Source organism: Amphiura filiformis, chromosome 5, assembly GCF_039555335.1.
Source record: "Amphiura filiformis chromosome 5, Afil_fr2py, whole genome shotgun sequence".
NCBI classification, from domain to species: domain Eukaryota; kingdom Metazoa; phylum Echinodermata; class Ophiuroidea; order Amphilepidida; family Amphiuridae; genus Amphiura; species Amphiura filiformis.
Genome location: NC_092632.1, coordinates 39,822,329 through 39,842,974, shown reverse-complemented (window position 1 = coordinate 39,842,974; position 20,646 = coordinate 39,822,329). Strand labels below are relative to the sequence as shown.

The window sequence follows — 20,646 nt, the reverse complement described above, 5'->3', positions numbered from 1 at the left end:
AAAAGATGTCTCTGTGTGCAGTAGACACATTATTGTTTCAAGCAACAAACTCACCCCTCAACTCATTGGGCTGTCCAATGCCCAAATTATTCACACAAATTGATGACATTTTTTCCCTATGTATTTTACCATCAGGGCTACTCCTATGTTCATTCTACAATCAGCTTCATGAAAAGTACATAGGATTGAGGATTATATAAATTATGTACAGCATGTATCATTCAAGAGTTAAAACTGAAACAGTACAAAAACGCCCCGGAAAAAGCAAATAAGAACATGTAAATGCGTGCAAATGTAACAAATTAAATAACAATTAATATCATGAAACATTCCTCAAAAAAATAAATATGCACCATTTACAGAATGGTATGCCATCAGGTGTCAAATCTACAGTACAACAAACGTGCAGGCAGGTAGCAGAAGTTGTTACTTTGCAACAGGAAGTAAGAAAATGCTATTCAAATCAAGTGAGGCAGAAGAAGGTATGGTGAAACCTGGACAACAAGTGTCATATGAAACAGACTGTCATCGGTCTATACCTGAGACGAATATATATACTAATTCATCTCAAATGGTTTAGCAATGAAAGAAGCCATGCAACAAAAGAGTTACCTTGCCCCCTATTCCCCCCTCAGAAAAAGTCCTGACTCCTGACTATACTACATGTACTGCTTTTAAGTATAAAGTAATGTGCTAACTGCTATTCATCATTTCCTACACAAATACCACACTTAATATCATATCGATGGATATGGCTAGCTTTATATGCAACTGTAAACAAATAAACTTCAGTCCACTTTCTGCATGTGTGAATTTCTATACTTCAAAGTTTCTTAAAGTTAAAACCAATCTTCCAAATTTCAGCCAGGGGTTGGCATCAGCAGTTTTCCAGACAGTACTGGTGTAAAGCAATCATCAAATCGTGATTAATACCTGTAAAGGTGTTCAGCAAAGTGCTATCTGGGGAAGATTTCACATTAATGGCTTCTCAGGTCACCCAACACATTTATGGCAAATACCTTCTGAAAATGGCACCCTTTTCTTCACTTGGAAATAAGAAAATCAGGTATAAAGTTTCTGCTCATGTGACTGCGCCCAAAACTATGCCCAAAATATTGGTCTAGCTCAAATTGTATTAATTTTTGTGAATTTGATCAAAAAATCATCATAATTTGTTGGTTTTGTATCAAAATTTACTGATAAGGAACTAGAATTAATATTTTTCCCTCTCAAGCTTAAAGTTGGTCAAAAATTGTGAAATCACTGTGTCAATTTTCAAGTTGCAGGACGATAGTTAATTCGGGATTCCAAATAATGGGTTTGGGAACCCCGACTGTAAAACAAATTTGTGAGTCAGATGTTCTATTATAACCAAACACACTCATCATGATGGCTCCAGAAATACATCAATGAAAGAGTCAATATTGATAAAGTAAATAAAAAGCAGTGGATAAAAGAGAAAATGAGTCCAGAAATAGATATCAAAAGATGAATTAATATTGACAATTTAAATCAATATAATAATCATGATAATGAGGAAAATTGATGCTAGAAAAAAAGTAACAAAAGTAAAGAGTGTTGACCGATCTACTTGTCAATGGTTGGAAACAGTTTTGGGTATGAATGGCTATTTACATTGGTCACTTGCTTCCCATGTTTAGGTCAAGTATTCCACTTGAAATTGGTACTATTTTTGGTATGATTCACAATGTAAAGACCCAAAAACACATACCACTTACGGTGGTAAAAATTTTTTGAAAAAATCAAATTATAATATGCAATAATGCTGTAATCTTCATCCTGATTTTTACGCAACTTCGACAAAACTAATAATTGAAATATTAAATATTAAATGAATTCATGAAAGGAATTAGGGACATCGCAAGTGTTTCATTACATTTAGAAAGGTAAAAATCTGACTACAAACTTGGAATGTTATTGCCAAATTAGTGACTTTATTCAGCTTTCATTTGTGAGTTGTTGAGTCTATAGTTTATTGTGGGGTGATCGGTGAAAGCAGTGAGAATTATTGCATCGCGATAATTAATATTTTCTTACAATATTGTCGTCTAGCACAATATTGCACACGCTTACATCACAATATCTGTGCTTACATACCACCCACATTTTAGGTGAAACTGGTCACCTAAAACAAAATGTGTTTAAAATGAAAATTAATGGTGGATTTTGCAAGGATAACATCAGAACCTATAATTTAATGCAGATTTCATAATCATGCATTTATAATTGGATTGAAATGTGTGGCAAATTGTAAAGCCTTCAAGTTGAAAGCCAGACCAACTTTTTCACATGAAGTTATACATTCAGTACAATTAACAATAGACCCATGCAGTAAGCATTGTGTGGTAATGACAATGACACATTAAACAAACATAATGGAATTTTAAGCATGATAGGAATGTTTGTTTTTGACTGTGTGTATATTACATTCATCTAACTGAAACAAAGCATTTAATTATTTGTGAGAAAACCTGATATGTAGCCGATAATTTATCAAAGGCCCATTTGAAGTTTACTGTAAAAAGAATGAATGTATGATTTAATTCTATGAATGGTCAAAAAAATTCTCATTTATGCCCTTTGCTTTTAGCATCTTGTACCAGAAAAACCACAAAAGTACTTCATCACACAAGACGCCTAATTAGTCCAACTCCACAGATTTGCTTACTTTGCTTAATTTCACGGTTTTGATTCACTATACATCATGTTCATTATCACTGTACTCCCAATGGCCTTGATTTGTACCAGTAATACTACATGTGGTACCAAAAGGTTCAATTTCAATATGTGTATACAAGTCCATGTTACAAATTTATTACAGAGCACGAACCTACCTTAATTAATTTGGGTATATATTTCACCACAAAGCCACAGAAACAAAGTTAATTCCAATGAATTAATCCAGTCCGTTCGTGATCATCAAACGAGCCCGTGCTCCTCTCGATATTTTCACTGTATGCAGCCTCCCCACACACTAATCAATGATGCTGATTTCAGGAAATTGATGAATACAAGTGAATCATTCGGAGCGCTCAGTATCCACAGAGTAACAGATGTAAAGTCAACAAAAAAATTTGTACTTTCCAAAGCGGTTGTAAAGGATCCTGGAGCCCTGTTGAGCTGAGTCGACGATTAATAAAAAGTATTCAATGCCGTGCATGCAAAGAACAATAATGTTAAAGGTACCTGCCTCAGTCTAATACAAATACATTCGGGTATGACCTCTGACTGCTAGCTAAAGCTAAGGCATTCTGTACATGTATAAACACAGTCAGCAACACACTGTCAGTGTAATACTTTGAGTTTACTGACTTGGAAAAGAATAGAACTAGTTAGTTTGCTGCCCTCTCTAGGTATGATTTACTTAGTCCCAAGTTATCACGTCCTGAAAATATCAAGCAAGATTTTAAAGTTTCTGACATTTTATGGAGTTGATTTACCTCATTCAGGTCCCTAGCCAGAATTTAAAATAGGAAGTGCAGGGGCTAAAATGGGTACCTTTTCAAAATTTTTACCTACAAAAAAAGCAGACCTTTTGTGAATCTTTCCTTCAAAAAAGGGCTGATTTTCAATGTTTTTACATAAAAAAGCACACCTTTTCCCATTCTGATTGGCAATTTGGGGATATGTGCGTCGAATCTCTGCACCTCTCCACCTCTGGCTATGGCTTTGACCTCATTTATGTTATATACGATTATCTTCCAAATTGCATAAGCAGATAATTATTTCAATTAGTTGAGAAGTGACAACACAAATCTAAATCTGATAGTTGACTGTCATGAGCCTACTCGCTTTCCTCTCAACCTTGTTTAGTTTCCTCTCATCAGTGACAGTGACATCACTGATCTTTGATGTCACAAAGTGCCTGACTTTCCCCACACAACTGGGTTCTTTGCAGCCAGAGTTCGGTTTTGCCGGCATGCCGGCAAAGTGGCAAAAACTGGCAAACCCTCACATGTACATGTATACAGGCTGAGTCAAAAAGAAGTAAACTCATGTTTGAGGGGCTGTAACTCAAGATCTGTAAGGAATCTGCTAAAAATGAAAATACCACTGGAAAGAGCAAATTCTACACGTCTAAATAAAAAAAGGAATTGTTGCAATTGCTCACAGCAAACTCAAGTTATACTCATTTGAATAAAACCACCCATTTTTGTAGCTGCACACGGTTTCACTTCCCAAGTAGGGGCCTACCTATTATATTGATTGGTAAGGCGCGATATTCAAATGCAAATAAAGTTCTGTGGCAGGTGTGGTTTCGATCAATAATTCCTACATGTTAAAGGGCTCTTTTCAATATGAATTTTACCTCATTGCATTACATTATAGTAAAACGGGCCAAATGACAACATGGCACCACAATTTACCGCGACGGGAGCGCACGCGTTTCTGTCGATGAAGTATCATGAAACTAAGAGTCCCACTGAAGTTCAGCGTCTTTTTCGTCTCCAATTTCCTACAGCTAACCGGGTTTCATGTAAGGGGGCAGTATATAAGAATGTGAACAAGCTCAATGTGCATGGGACACTAAGGAACAGACAGCCGGAAGCTTCAGGCAGACCACTGCTAGATCACAAGTGAACATTGCTATAGTTAGACATGCGTTACAGCAAGACCAAAGATCAGCTCTGTCCTTTACCCAACATTCCCCAATCAAGCTTCTGCCGGATCATTCGTAAAGACTTGAATTGGTATCCCTGCAAACTATAGTACCGTCATGGACTTTCTTGAATATTAATTAAAAGCAAAAGTTGTCTTTTCAACAATAAATCCTGTTAGCACTTTGCTGATTCGTCGAAATTGAAATTGATGAAAATCAATCAGCCGTGTGCAGCTACAAAAATGGGTGGCTGTATTCAAATGAGTATAACTTTAGTTTGCTGTAAGCAATTGCAACAATTCTTCTTTTTATTTAGACGTGTAGAATTTGCTCTTTCCAGTGGTATTTTTATTTTTAGCAGATTCCTTGCAGATCTCGAGTTACAGCCCCTCAAACATGAGTTTACTTCTTTTTGACTCAGCCTGTATAGTTAGTAAAATATTAAAAAGTAACACAGAAAAGCTCATTAACTGTAACACACAGCTTTCAATGAATCATTCAACATATTTTTTGTCTCATCAAGTCCTTAAAATGACAAAATTTTGAATTTAATATGCCGAATTTCAGTTAAATGCACCAGTGAGCAACAAAAACACCATGTCTTTTATTTCTAAAATATTTTACTTATAATTACAAAATCTGGCCTTGTTACGCTCAGGAAAGTATTTTTGTAACTTAATAATTTGTTTTGAGATGAAAAAGTGAACTATTGATCACTTTTAGTTGTCATAGTATATGAAATGTGGCTACTTTTGCAAGCTGCTTTTTTGTTCACTTCAGCAGGAAGCTGGAATCCCGGGGGTCACTCCCATTGTGGCCTGTACACCATCCGCGATAATCAACTTTTGAAAAGCACCCTAAACAAGGATTTAACCCTTGGCTAAAAGCGACACCCTAAACAGGGATTTCATTCCTAACATCAAATTTCATACCCTAAATTTCATTTCCAGCGTATTTAGAAATTGCAATTTTGCTACCCTTTTTCCAATTTTTCATGTTTTTGACACCCTAAACGCGATCTGCAGCAGTATCGTGCCTACCCACTTGAAAAAAAACGACCCTTTTTACGCGTTTTCATTATCGCGGATGGTGTACAGGCCACAATGGGAGTGACCCCCCCGGGCTGGAATCCTGTACTACCACCTTAACCCTACCTAAACATAATATTACCAGAATCAAGCCTGAAGCACAAGCAGGCTCCTTCTCTGGAACATGTGATAAGTGACAGAACCTGATGGTCAGTACTACATTGTACCTTGACATGATACAGTGTACTTTTCCAACCTTGAAACTGAAAACTTATGGCAGTCCAGTGGGTATAATCACTGGATGGAGCACCATGGAACACAATTTTGGGGCTGTTGTGCATCTTGCACTATCAAATCTGTTTCCTGGGGTCTATTTCTTACACTCCCTTTGAGGGGGGGGGGGGTGTACTCAAGTTTGGTTTTGGTAGGGACGTGCTGCTGAGAATTTGAAAGTGGACCCATAAATATACCAATTTTTCAAGAAATTTGGACCCGGGTGGGGGGGTTCACTCCCATTGTGGCCTGTACACCATCTGCGATAATGAAAACGCGTAAAAAGGGTAGTTTTTCGTGGGTAAGCACGATACGCGCGTAACGCGTAGGGTTTAGGGTGTCCAAAACATGAAATATTGGAAAAAGGGTAGCAAAATTGCAATTGCTAATACTGCTGAAATGAAATTTAGGGTATGAAATTTGATGCAAGGAATAAAATCCCTGTTTAGGTGTGAAAACACCTGTTTAGGGTATTGTTTTAGCCAAGGGTTAAATCCTTGTTTAGGGTGCTTTTCAAAAGTTGATTATCGCGGATGGTGTACAGGCCACAATGGGAGTGACACTTCGGATTTGGACCCATTGATATACCAAAAGTCAACATTTTCGGCCGAATTTAACCCAATTTGTCTTAGTTTTTACAAATTTTCCCAAAATTTTGGGAAAATTTTGACAATTTTGGCTAGATTAAGGAAAAATTGGGCTATTTTCGGAAAAATTGAGAAAATTTTGAAAAAGGACCCATTCATATACCAAAATAGGCTTTGAAAAAGGGGTCATTGATATACCAAAAGGCTGAAAATGCTACCCATATTTGCGCCACGTCCCCGTATGGTCATTTGTACTGAGTACCCCCCCCGGCTCTTCTTGTGCTAAAGTCCAGTGAGGGCCACAGATTGCAGTTATCTTTTGACTTCACCTATCATATTTATCTCAGTCAATAATAATACAAGTCGCATTGAAATCCACTCACATGCTATCATTTACCATAAAACCTGTATATCAATAGATTACAAGGAAGTTACAGACACATTATAATGCACACACATGTAAAGTAAATTTGAACAATTTTGGACCTTGATACTCATGTACCTTATTTTTAGAACCACCCATACTTCCCGAACCAGCTACAAGGCCTAGATGTGCACTGAGCTATATTACTCTTAGATAGATCTTTGGCTATGGATGATAGCTCCCTTTTCTACACAAAATTTAAATTTTATGCAGTGATTCATCTTGGTAATCAAAGCAATCCAGGCAGGTTTATGACTCTGTTAAAAGAGAATTTAAACCAATAGATCAATTCACACCTCGCCAATACAGATAGGACATATTACAGTTTGCATAGTCATGATTATTTGATAAGCAAAATCAACACTGCTCCACCATATTAGCCCTGCATTTTATGCAAAGGATCGATCCTGACTTCAAAACTCTGATTAAAAGAGCTTGAACCCTCCCCAAACAGTTATCATAAAGATATTGATTCACTTCTACCTGCAAAGTGCGTGTTGTGCATGTACACCTTTCATATACATTGTATGAACGCTTAAAGTTAAATTTACTGCGTATGCTTTTCGAAAAGCCTTACAAAACTAGAACTAGCCTCGTTTGCAAACTTGTGATGCCTCTCAAATAGCGCATGGGCTAAGCAAGCAGCCTGTGACACCCCTCGAATTCGCTGTCATAGTGCATGTTAGTAACCATTGGTTACTGGTCTGGTTCAAGCCTGGGCTCATACACCTGTTCAAAATTTTGATATGCCATAGGCTTTGTGTTGTGATCATTTCGATCAGTGGTTTGTAACAAAGAAAGCGTGAGCCAATTGACCTAGCAACGGTCATATTCTAACATGCACTACGACAGCGAATAGCCTGAGCGAAGCAAGTGTTGGAATATCGTTATACATGTAGCTCATCATACAAGTATCAGAGTCCCAAATAGAGCCTGTGTTACGAAAAACAAAATGCACTTGTTTGCAGGGAGACCTGGTTTTGGTAGAAAGATGGTGGATCTGGGCAAAAGGTGAATTGTGGGACAACATGCAGGATGATCAAATACTGGTGGCTATGGCCAGACGATGGTGGACTACATTATTCAATGTGGCAACAGCCAAAAGCGTAAACAAAACAGACAATATGACGGCAACACTGCCTGCACGATGGATTTAATTATTTTTTCCCGGAGCCAAGATCCGTTCTTAGCTCTATTGGCGGGTGGCCCCATTACAGAAAAAATGCACAAAATATATTTCCCAGTGCAATATATACATTTTCACATGAAAATAAATAATTTTAAATTCAAAGAAAAAGAAGAAGAAAAATTTTTAATCATCGCCGGGATGGGAATCGATCTCGGGACCCTTTATGTATGTGGCGAGATCCGTAACCACTACACCACGTAGACTCATTGATACACATAGGGGAACTTTTCAGTATATATTGTAACATATCATGCGTTATTCATACAAAAAAAATCAAAAAAACAGTACTTACAATGAGGTTCACTGGCGAACCTCAACGGATTTAGACTGATAAAATAGTGCTTAATAACATACGTACAGTTTTGGAATAATTTGAGACATTTTTGTGTTTACGTGTAAAACCAATGACAACGTCAAAATTGAGCCAATCTTGGCCGGCCCCCCCCTGGGCTATGGCTATCTGCATGCAAATACCACCAGCAACCATCTGCCAGATGACATGGCATCTATCCAGATGACTTGGATCAGATCCTGGAGAGAAAACTGCTACAATTCACTTGTTTACATGTCACTGACTTAAATGACTTCCCATTGATACATTGCTTAGCTACTTCCATAAAGACAATAGTGATTGGATGTAGATAGATGACAACAACATCATTATTGCTAGAATACTATATAGTTTGTTTGGCTTATAATTGTCGAAAATACAATGTATGAGACTCACAATTTATGGTGTGCACTCAGTTGGGCGCAGCACTACATGTAATTGCATGTTGCGCAAAAAATATGTGTGACTGGTGCGCGCTTAAAATTGATTGATGCGGGCATTTAAACCAAATAATTTTTGCCAATTATAAGCCAAACAAACTATAAACGTGGCGCCTTATTAGTAATACATTCTAATTTGTGTAGGCCGAGTGCAATCATTAGAATGCCAAGAGTCTCAGAGATACAAATACGTGCTACATGTAATGCATTGATGTGTGATTACAACCACAGCATGATGACCCACTTTTCAATATTAATTTTAAAGTTAATATTACTAAATAATGTCAGCATTTTACACTTGACAGCTAATCATTTTATCCAAGAAGTTTCTTTCCAATGAGCAATTCAATATTTGAATCAGATCTCTCCAATAAAACATACCAACACAACACATTTATTATCCAACATTAGTACACTTAATAAGATTTAAAATTTATTATTAATAAAAGGAAAAAAGAACAGATCGTCATCTCATGTCTGTACCCTGAAGGGAGACACTGCACGAAACATAATACAGAGTCAGACATGTACTACTGTAGCTCATACGCAAAAGATGGCAATATTGCAGTTGGATGTAGACTACATGTGTGTATGTAGACGAACAAGTAAGCATGCACCACCAAGGAATACACATGCATGTAGTATCCACCAAGTCAGCACCAATGTACGATGTACATATCGGTATCATCACCTCCATGAAAACATTAACAATAATAGTTTCACGTTACTGACCAGGATCAGATATCATTGATGTCAATTATGTACCATCTGACAACAAGATGGTCATACATGTACACTCTTTTGTCAAACATATGCCAGATGGAAATGAAAGCCTGAATTCAAATTCTGAGTTCATTGGACTGCAGGGAAATTTCATAAGGACTATGAAAATTACAGAAATAACCAAGTAAAGTCTGCACAAAAAGTAACTCAGCTGTTATAAATACGCCTATAGATTCAAAACTAATAATTGTTTTCCCAATATTTCAACATAAGAAGGGTGATTTATTTACGCGCATTTTGATACCCCTTTTGTCCAATTTTGTTCATTATTATGTTTTGATGGATCCAAGTTGTGATAATATTGGATCCAAAACATAATAATGATAACATTGGATGCTTTACGCCCAATATTTATTGGTCTCGCTACGAGTTGTAAAATATTGGACTCGACTACGCCTCGTCCAATATTTTAAAACTCATAGCTCATTCAATAAATATGGGCTCAACTGATCAATTTTATATCAATATTGACAATACAGCAGTGTTTTGAAAGAAAAATACCCCAATTTAAAAGTTGCAGTTATTTGTATTGATTTGAAGTAAGCGCAAAGATAATGGCGGGCTTTACATGTTTACAGTGCTGGCATTATAAACATTGACCGCTGTAAACTGCAACTTTTAAATTCGGGTATTTTTTCTGTAAAAGCACTACTGTGTTGTTAATATTGAACGACATTTGACGAATGGGGTATCAAAATGTGTGTATATAAATCATCCTTCTCGCTATGTTGAAATATTGTGAAAACAATTATTAGTTCTGAATCTATAGGCGATTTATAACAGCTGAGTTACTTTTTGTGCAGACTTTAGGATCTATAATTTGACAGTGCAGGACTTCGTCAAATCCATTATGACCATTGATAATGCAGCAAAATAGGTCAATTTATGACACAATAATATGTTTCCAGATATATTTTCACTTTTTAGTACAATTTGACATTATTGGTCAATAATTATGATGTAATTTTATGAGAGAGGCCTTGTGCATCAGACAAAGATAATGCATGAGATGAGTATCAACTAAACTTATGCATGAAAATATGAGATCATAAATGAGGTGACATTCCATACAACTGGGTTAACTTTGTCTCAAAATTATCATGTGATTTTGACAGCAACAATAGTGTGATTAGGATGAGTACTGTAGTAAACATCCAAATTAAAAAATAATAATAATAATTTTTGTTAGTAGACGATAAATAAAATAAAATAAAATATTCTTTTATTTGCTTACAATATCATGGTATTCCAAGCTATTTTGAGTGACCATGATTTCAAAAGTAAGCACAGATTTGTACGAGGTAAAAAAATTGCATTGTTTTATCTCCAATTATCCATACATTTTAATATTCCCCTTAAAAACTAGGACCATTCACTCAAAATTTATTGCACTTAATCAGTTGATGAGCTTCAGGAGATACAGGTATTTAATCTTAAAACCTTATATTTGTCAGCATCCACAAGCTGAATATACAGATTTAACTTAAAACAATATATGCTAAACTAACAAAATATCAACGACCAAGTCTGCTGTGTATTTATACAAGCGTTGTCAAAATTGCTGGTGGCATACAGGGGTTTCAACTTCCCTAGAAGGATGCTATGTTTTTCCTCAATAGTAAAATTTAATCCTATATATTAAAACTAACAGACCGGATTTACTCTTTGCAACCTGTGTGCGAGCTTATGAGGTTAAACATGCCTGTTTTCAACAAAATAGAAGTCAACTTAAAGCAGAAAACACTCTAAAAATTAATAAGTAAACAATATAAAAAGAAAAAGAACTTACAAGCAAGTAAAAACAAGGACATCAAGCCTTACAAAATACCTTGCCAAGTGAAGCTTTCTCTTTCCCTCTTCGTTGTTCTAAGAATGCTTATTGTCTTAAAGTTGTTACGGTATCACTATCATCACATTCAAATTGCAATTAATTTTAAAATCTGACAAGAAGCCAATTGCATTCATCACAAAATGTGTTCACATCATATCTATAATTATCTGAGTCATGAAGTCCTGATTTGCAAAACAATAGGCTTTGGGTTTTATTTCATTTCCACGTGTGCGGGTTTTAATAACCAAAATAGGTAGCCTTGTACTCCATAATGAACTGTAGGAAACGCAATGAATCGGATGTAAATAAATTGTGGTTTGAGGCTGAATATTGCAAGTGTCAATCCAATATGGCACAGTTGATGAAAAAAAAAAAAGAAATATGGGTACATGCATTTAGAGTCTCTGTTTAAAGTGGATTCACTCCAAATGTTGACTTTGTGCTTTGTTTAAATGTTTTACACAAATATCTACCTTTTTTGTTGGGTGTGGATAATGTGCGAGTTGCAAGTGCGAGTTGCGAGTTGAAATCTGTGAGTTGCGAGTTAAAGTTTCAATAACTCGCAACTCGCAAATCAACTCGCAAATCCCCTTGGCAACTCGCAAATTTCAACTCACAACTCGCAAATTTCAACTCGCATCTCGCAACTTACAACTCGCAAAATACCTTTACCCTTTTTTGTTGCAGTGCACCTAAAAATACAGCTGTGGGAAATCACATCTACACAAAGGAACTGAAGTTTGGATCCAAATTATGCAAAACAATTTTGACATTCTAACATTTTCAGCTGCCACTCCCTCTCGCCTTAATTGCACACTGATAAATGATGGGATTCCCACATGAATGAAGAGTAAAACTGCAGGAATGGACAATTTCTTTGTTTTTGGATTTCTTTGGTTTTTGTATGTTCAATCCTAAACAAAGGTGATTCCACTACTATGTACAATGGGTAGCTGTCTCATTGGCACTGACATGATGATAAATTTATGTCAAAATAGCAAAAATCACAAATAGGTTTTATTTAAAGTCTTTCAAAAGTGGGTATCCATGCATGTGCAATAATCCATGGCAATTCAATAGGCATGTTCACATGGAGGGTTTTTTGCATAATTTAGCAAAAACTTTGGTGAAATCTGCTGTGTGAACTGCCCAGAGTATTCCAATCCCTAAGTCTGTCCCGAAATTTATCCCCAAAATATATCCTCAAGATTTTTAGGGGATTTCCCCTGATCTTTGAGTGCTACTGATGTGTGAACAAGTCATTTTGCAATACATGGTTCAATTCAGCGTGCCATAGGTCACAGTAAGCTTCTGGTTGTAATTCAAAAACTGATGTCATGAGGCATCGCAAAACTTGAGGATTCCAGTCTTCAATGCATTCGTACACATGTGGACATGCGGTTGGGGATTAACTTAGAAATTGCAATTCTTGAGTATGCTGATCCTCAAGATTCCTATGACTGACTGAACACACACTACATGCTTTCCTATATAAAATAGTAATATATAGTAACAACAAAACAAAGGTAAAATTTGTTCTCTAGCAATTTATCACTATGCAACCTCAATCTGAAATTTTGCTCCATAATTGCTTGACTGTTATTCTTTTGAACCAGATATCCTGATATTTGGCACAAGGCTATAGTATTATGCCTATGTTTATCAATCTATTATATGGGTCGTTGCTTTACATTGTAGTTAAAGATTTCATACAAAATATTCAATGTATAACCAAGATTGTAAACATAACCTTTGACCTCAGTACATAGCATGGCCCAGTTCTTGGGGCTAGACAATTTTTGTCAGGAGCCAATGTAATATAGCACTATTATTTAAACGCCAGCAGTTGTTTTCCAACTCAATGCACGCATCCACCCCCTCAAGCAAAGCAATCATGGATGTGTATTCTTGGGCTGAAAAAATGTTCTTTTTTCTAAAAACCAATTGACCTCAACAGTCGCTTAGTTGAGAATCTGTGCTTAAAACCATAGTTTTATTGCCTCTAAAATGCTGCAAGACTAAAAGTCAATTTCCAGAAACTGATTGCAGATGTGTTCCAAGACCATTAGAGTGATAGGAAGATTTCCAATTTGCATCGAGTCATACTACGAAAATTCACAATCTCTACAGAAAGGGACCGTTCACAAACACTTGTTAGGGGGCCTGATGCAAAAAGGGGGAGACCCTTAAAATGTTGACCCTCAAGGGGGGGGGCCTGAAAAAATGACTACAAATTTTCCTGGGAAAATTGAGTTAATATGCTTTTCTATTGGGTTGACCTCATAATTTTCATGTCAAAAAGGGGAGGGCCGTAAAATTTTTTAGGTCTGTAAAGGGGAGGGGGCCGAAAATTTTTGCAATGAAATTTTTTTGCATCAGGCCCCTTCCCTAACAAGTGGTTGTGAACGGTCCCTAAAGCATTGACATACAACATGCAACTAAATATGCAAGTTTTGTTTGCTTGCTTCATCTCAATATAAAAGTTCAAAATGACACATAATTATACTGCATAATTATACTACCAATAGCGATAGGCTAACAAGAGCACCAATGGCGCTGTGGCTCTACGCTTTTTTGTGGGAAAGCAATTGTTCTTGGAGTCGAATGCGCAACAAGTTGGTAGTTTTATGGAAAGGTTGGGTAGGTCGATCAATTTTTAAACCTTCAGTTTGAAAAAATCCCCACAAATATTCAATACGGTCCTTGAAACTCGATCGCGGGTCAATCTTCCTCCGCCGCATTATTATTTTTTGCCGCATTAGAGCTGCAAAATCTGAAAATTTCATTATTGTGGAAATTACTACTGAACCAGCAAGAATAATTTGTTCTGCAAAATTTTAAAATCCCTTTTTTAGTATTTGAAGCTTTCAACAACTATAGGAAGCCTTGACAACTATTAGAATTCATCTAAATTGACCTCAGACGACCCGAAATGACCTCCCAAAAATTTGGCTCTAAATGGTGACCTCAGATGACCCCGAAATGACCTTCCAAGATGACCCCTGGGTGACCCTGGATAACTCCAGAATGCCTTTCCAACAAAAAATTTGGCTCCAAATGTTGACTGTTCCGACCTTGTTTCATGCCCATACAACAGTTTGAATTTATTTGACCTCAGATGACCCCTGGGTGACCCCGGATGAGCCCAAAATGCCTTTCCAAAAATTTGGCTCCAAATGTTGACTGTACCCACCAAGTTTCATGCACATATGACAGTTTTAGTAATTTGACCTCAGATGACCCCTGCATGACCCCAAAATGACCTTCCAAAAATTTGGTTCTAAATGTTGACTGTACCCACCAAGTTTCATGCCCATACGACAGTTTTTGCTAATTTGCCTTCAGATGACCCCTGGATGACCTCTGGTGACCGTGACCCACTAACGAATACAAACTTGTTCTGTGCGACCCCACAAAATTAGGCTCCAAATGTTGGCAATACCCACCAATGCCCATACAACATTTTTAGCAATTTTACCTCAGATGACCCCTGGGTGACACCGGTTGACCCTGAAATGACCTTCCAAAAATTTGACTCCAGATGTTGACTGCACCCACCAAGTTTCATGCCCATATGACAGTTTTTGCTAATTTGACCTCAGATGACCCTGAATGACCTCAGGTGACCTTGACCCACTAACCAATACAAACCTGGTCTGCCTGGGGTCAAGATGCACCCACCAAGTTCGAGGAACATGCAACCCCACAAAATTTGGTTCCAAATGTTGACTGTATCCAGTTTCATGTCCATACAACAGTTTTTAGTAATCTGACCTCAGATGACCCCTGGGTGACCTAAAATTACCTTCCCAAAATTTGATTCCAAATGTTGACTGTACCCACCAAGTTTCATGTCCATACGACAGTTTTAAGTAATTTGACCTCAGATGACCCCAAAATGACCTTCCCAAAATTTGACTCCAAATGTTGACTGTACCCACCAAGTTTCATGCCCATACGACAGTTTTAGTAATTTGACCTCAGATGACCTCTAGGTGACCCTGGATGACCTCAAAATGACCTTCCCAAAATTTGACTCCAAAGGTTGACTGTACCCACCAAGTTTCATGCCCATACGACAATTTTTAGTACCTTCCCAAAATTTGACTTTAAATGTTGACTGTACCCACCAAGTTTCATGCTCATACGAGTTTTTAGTAATTTGACCTCAGATGACCCCTGGGTGACCCCGGATGACCTTCCTAAAATTTGACTCCAAATCTTGACTGTACCCACCAAGTTTCATGCCCCTACAACAGTTTTTGCAAATTTGACCTCAGATGACCCTGGATGACCTCAGGTGACCTTGACCCACTAACCAATACAAACTTATGCTGGGGTCAAGATGCACCTAGTACAGGGATTTTGGGTGGATCACCGCATCAGAAGGCATTTTACACATAAAATACACGTAACCCACACACAATGCAATTGAATAACAGGCCGGTACTGTACAGTGCCGCTGGTTACCAGTTGTTCTCATTTATGTAATCAGCAATTGGAGCCTACAAAATGTGGTACATTTATAGTGTACGGTACTAATATGTGATATCGGGAATTGACACAAATTTTACGGCAACAAAATCAGTCATACCCAGAAAGGATAAAATTGAATTGAGAAAATAATGTACGTGTGACTTGTTGTACTAAAGATGCATCCACCCACCAAGTTTGAGGAACATGCTTCCCCTACTATGCTAGTCTGAGGTGCTCTGACGATAACACTCCGATCGCCATGCAATCTACGTTTAGCTTTAGTAGGCCAGTGGGACAACGGAATCACTACGTGAACGAGCTACTACTACACTAGTCTGAGAAAAGAGGCAGACACAGACAAACAGATTCTAGTGAATAAAATAGTATGATGATCAGTTGTAGCAACTACAAATTTCGAACGTTTGTCAGGGGTCAAACCCCACCATTTATTACTACACTAGTCTGAGAAAAGAGGCAGACACAGACAAACAGATTCTAGTGAATAAAATAGTATGATGATCAGTTGTAGCAACTACAAATTTCGAACGTTTGTCAGGGGGTCAAACCCCCACCATTTATATTCCCCCCCCCCGCACTTTTTAGACAGACACCCTTTTGATCAAAAATTGAACCCCCATACTTATGCAGTGTTTGTGAGTGACCAAAGCTTTATACAGCATTACTTTATCAAATTCGAAGACTGAACATCGGCGCTACCGCCGTGTCATACAGTCACTTTCTGCGCCATCAATCCATTTCAGAATCCGAATTGATGCAGAATTTATCCTCATCTATGAAACACTCATGATTTTCTTATTCATCTGAAACATTTGCGACATAATATTGGCAAAACTGCATCACTGCAATCATCTTTCGAAAAGATACGACTTTAGATTGTTTACAGCATTACTTTATCAAATTCGGAAGACTGAACATCGGCGCTACCGCCATTTCATACAGTCACTTCCGGGTCTATTTTATCACTATCTGCGCCATCAATCCATTTCAGAATCCGAATTGATGCAGAATTTATCCCCATCTATCAAACACTCATGATTTTCTTATTCATCTGAAACATTTGCGACATAATATTGGCAAAACTGCATCACTGCAATCATCTTTCAAAAGATCCGACTTTAGATTTTTTATCATAAACACATGGGCATTTGGCAAAGGGCTGAGATCCTGATCTCTACTCTCTACACAGCCGCTGTGGTTCAGATCGCTCCACTTCTAGTGTGAGCGAGCGGCCAAAGCGGCTGGTGTAGAGACTGAAAATTTTATTCATTCATAAAACTCACGGCTGCGTCGATTCTACTACGGGTGACGTCGCATGCAATTGAAAACATCAGCAAATTAATTTTGACATTTTCTTTCCAGATTTATAAAGAAAATATGAATGTTTTTCAACAGATCATCAAATTACTTTATTATATTTTTTTTTTTTTTTTTACACACGCTTTATATATTGCTCCCACGCTTTTTAGAAACCCACCCTTTATTCCGCAAAATTTATTTCCCACCTTTTTACAGATTTTCAGAATTCCCAACCCACACTGTAGAAAGCGTGCCAGACAAACAATGATAATGAATAGCCATGTGACCTTCGCTGCCGAGACGTTGTTTTCAGGGTTGTCAAACCCGCGATTTGGTAACCCAATTAGGCGACTTTTGAAGATTTTCCCGGGACAATTTCCTGCCCTATAGAATACAAAGGGCAAAGAAAAAAAAATTGGGCGACTTTTTCGATTATTTGACCTGCGATTCGGGCTGAATGTTTTTGGCAACCCTGGTTATTTAGCGTTAATTTAACTAAATTACTACGCCGCTGGTCTCTAAATATTTTGAAGTGTTGTCCCATGGTAACAAAACTCCCGAGAACTCAATAAACAATCTGGACAAAGGAATCATCCAATCACGTTTCTATCCATGTGAGATCACCGCAAAAATTCATGATAAAGGTCACTTTCCCAAAGAAAAATAGTGCAATCCGGCAATTCCGCCATGATCTCACAACTTAAATTACTCAGACCAAAATAATCTCTAGCGCATACAGGGAACCAAGCAAAACGATAGAAATGACTTGTTTCTCAAGACGACTTTTGACTTTTCTCACTTCAAAATAAGTACTTTCCCCACCCCAAATCCACTTCTAAAGGAGTGCAATCGATTGCTAAATAACTAAGCAAACCTTGGAACGTAAATTCAAAGCCAAATATCATAAACAAAAGAAACCTTAGCATAAAAAGCAAGAACACAAGTGGCCAAAATATGTAGCAAAAATTTATTCCTCACTGAGTGCAATGAGTAAGGCTCACCTAGCTACGCTAAGAGCCAAAAATGGTGATATTTCAGATAGCTTAGGGGAGGGTCTCATTTGAAGCAGCATATCCTCCTGGAGCGTTTTGACACCTTTTAGCTCAAGAAGGAATCATTAATATGGTACCATAAAATTTTATTCCTTTTTGAGCTACATGTAGGTCTATGTTTATCTTCAGTGGACAAGAATACTTTTAGGTACTAGTAAATAATATCACAAAACATATTTACAAACATGAAAACAATAGCAGCATGTAGACTGAATAATGATAATTGCTGCACAGATTAGGATGCACAGCATCACCTAGCTAGAAAATGGAAAGGAAGCAAAATGAAGGGTTGGCGAAATTAATTTCCCAAAGGTTTATTACAAGGCCTGGTAATTAGCAGGCTTTGGTAATTCTGATGCTAAGGCAACAAACAAGAAAACCTTGTTCTATGGGCGACCGGGTAAATAAATAAATATAAATAAATATACTTTTTGCCCAAAACAGCTGATTACAACCATTCCCATCAAACTCAATCTACTTAATTGGCCAAAAACAGCTGCATATATAGGCCTGTGGCATATTAAAAAAAAAATCTGGGTTGGTTCAAGCAACTTAGCAGAACATGGAATTTTTTGTCGCCTAAAGGACTATAAAAGAAAGTGTTGACAATTTTTCACTTAAATTTACTTACATCGTTTTACACTCACATTTTCCTTTTTGGATTATGAGTGCTATTTTGAAATGATGAAATTACAAAAAGTAGTCCTTGTGTACACTTTTTGGTCATTGACAAATATTTGTCATACTAATATTTTGTGAAATTTACACCCCCCCCCCCACCACCATCGTCCCCATGAATTTTTTTTTAAACCCGAGTTAAAAATGCGAAATATCAAATGAAAATATTTCTGAAATATACCATCTTTGCACAAGTGAAAGCATGAAGAAAATAATTGTATGAAAATTAATCTGTTCCCAGCAGTCAAAAATTATTCAGGGATGTGTCTTGCTTGCGACGCCATAGTAAGGATAAGGCTAAGATTAACATACAATCATTACCCTTAATATTAATATGGTATCATATATGCAGAGACGCATTCATAAAAAGTCAATGTTTTATAATCTCATAATTGAATTGACCATTAGGAGACTATTAGTATTGGAAAGGAGATGCCTCTTGTGGTACACTAATATGATTTCCTACTTATCATATTTTCAAGGGTCCCTTCAATAATAAATTAAATTGAAATTTGAAGAAGAAAAAACTGGGTCAAAAACAGACAATAACACATTGGAACTCAATGAAGCTATAAACCAAGCTTGGAACAGGCTATTTTCTCCTCTTAGATGTTTCAGATTCTGGTAGATGCCTCATTTACGACAGATCATCATGATATGCTACTTAGGGTCAGGGGTTACAGGGGTTAGGGTTAAGTTAGAGTTAGGGTTAGTAACCCTTGACCCTAATTAGCATATTGTGATGGTCTGTCTTAAATGAGACATCTACCTGTTTTCTCCTCTTGGATGTTTCAGATTCAAATAGTATACAGGTCACTAAAAAGAGGAAGATGCCTAACTAATGACTCAAGAAACTATTTTTTCCATTTCACTATTTAAAACAAGGGGTTTGAATATATAGACCATCAAAACATTAACATTTGATGATCTATGGTTCAAACATAAGTATTTCAACATAAGTAGACTATGAATAACCATTGAACCCAACATTTTCAACTTAAGGGAGCCACGAATAACCAAACTACATCTATAAAATATGGATACGCGTAAAAGCCTAGCTCTTGTCCTACATTTTTCTTACAAAGTGCTCAAAACAAACTACCATCTTACTAGTACTGTGAGTCATGATATGTCTGCTCCTAGAATAATGCATGACTTCTCCAGCAAAGCCGCACCATTTCTCCAAGAACTCATTGACATAATATTTCTTGTAAAGACAAGGAATTACCCTGACTGAATGACACATACCTGGTTTATCACCTTCAATAGCATCATCCTCCGAGGAGCACACCTGTGTTGCCTCCACTGCTGCTTCATCTTCTTTGGTAGAAGGAGGACCTTTCTCCCAGGTTTTCTCCGATGAGGATGCAACCTCCTCATCTGCCATGATTCATATTCAGCACCTTCAAATGCACCACTTGCTATATATCACCTATAATCCAATTCGGTTATATAGACCATTGAGTAACAGACTTGTTTATATCATATCTGCAAACACACAAAATACAAAAAGAAGGGTTGGTCATTATTAATAATCAAATACAAGTTGAAACCAAACAGAAATTTTCTTGCTTGAAAATAACTTACCGTATTAACATCATTACAACAACGCACTG

The 20,646-nt window shown here is 37.1% G+C and overlaps 1 protein-coding gene across 3 annotated transcripts in view; it reads right to left on the bottom strand.

The window, feature by feature from the left end:
• The window catches only part of LOC140153112 (uncharacterized), a 145,374-nt gene that overhangs the window by 103,438 nt on the left and 21,290 nt on the right, over positions 1-20,646 (bottom strand). For all 3 annotated transcript variants that reach the window (XM_072175745.1, XM_072175747.1, XM_072175746.1), the window contains exon 2: positions 20,279-20,518. In XM_072175745.1, the coding sequence (XP_072031846.1) occupies positions 20,279-20,417 (139 nt within the window). In that variant the 5' untranslated portion in view covers positions 20,418-20,518. The remainder of the gene's footprint in view (positions 1-20,278; positions 20,519-20,646) is intronic.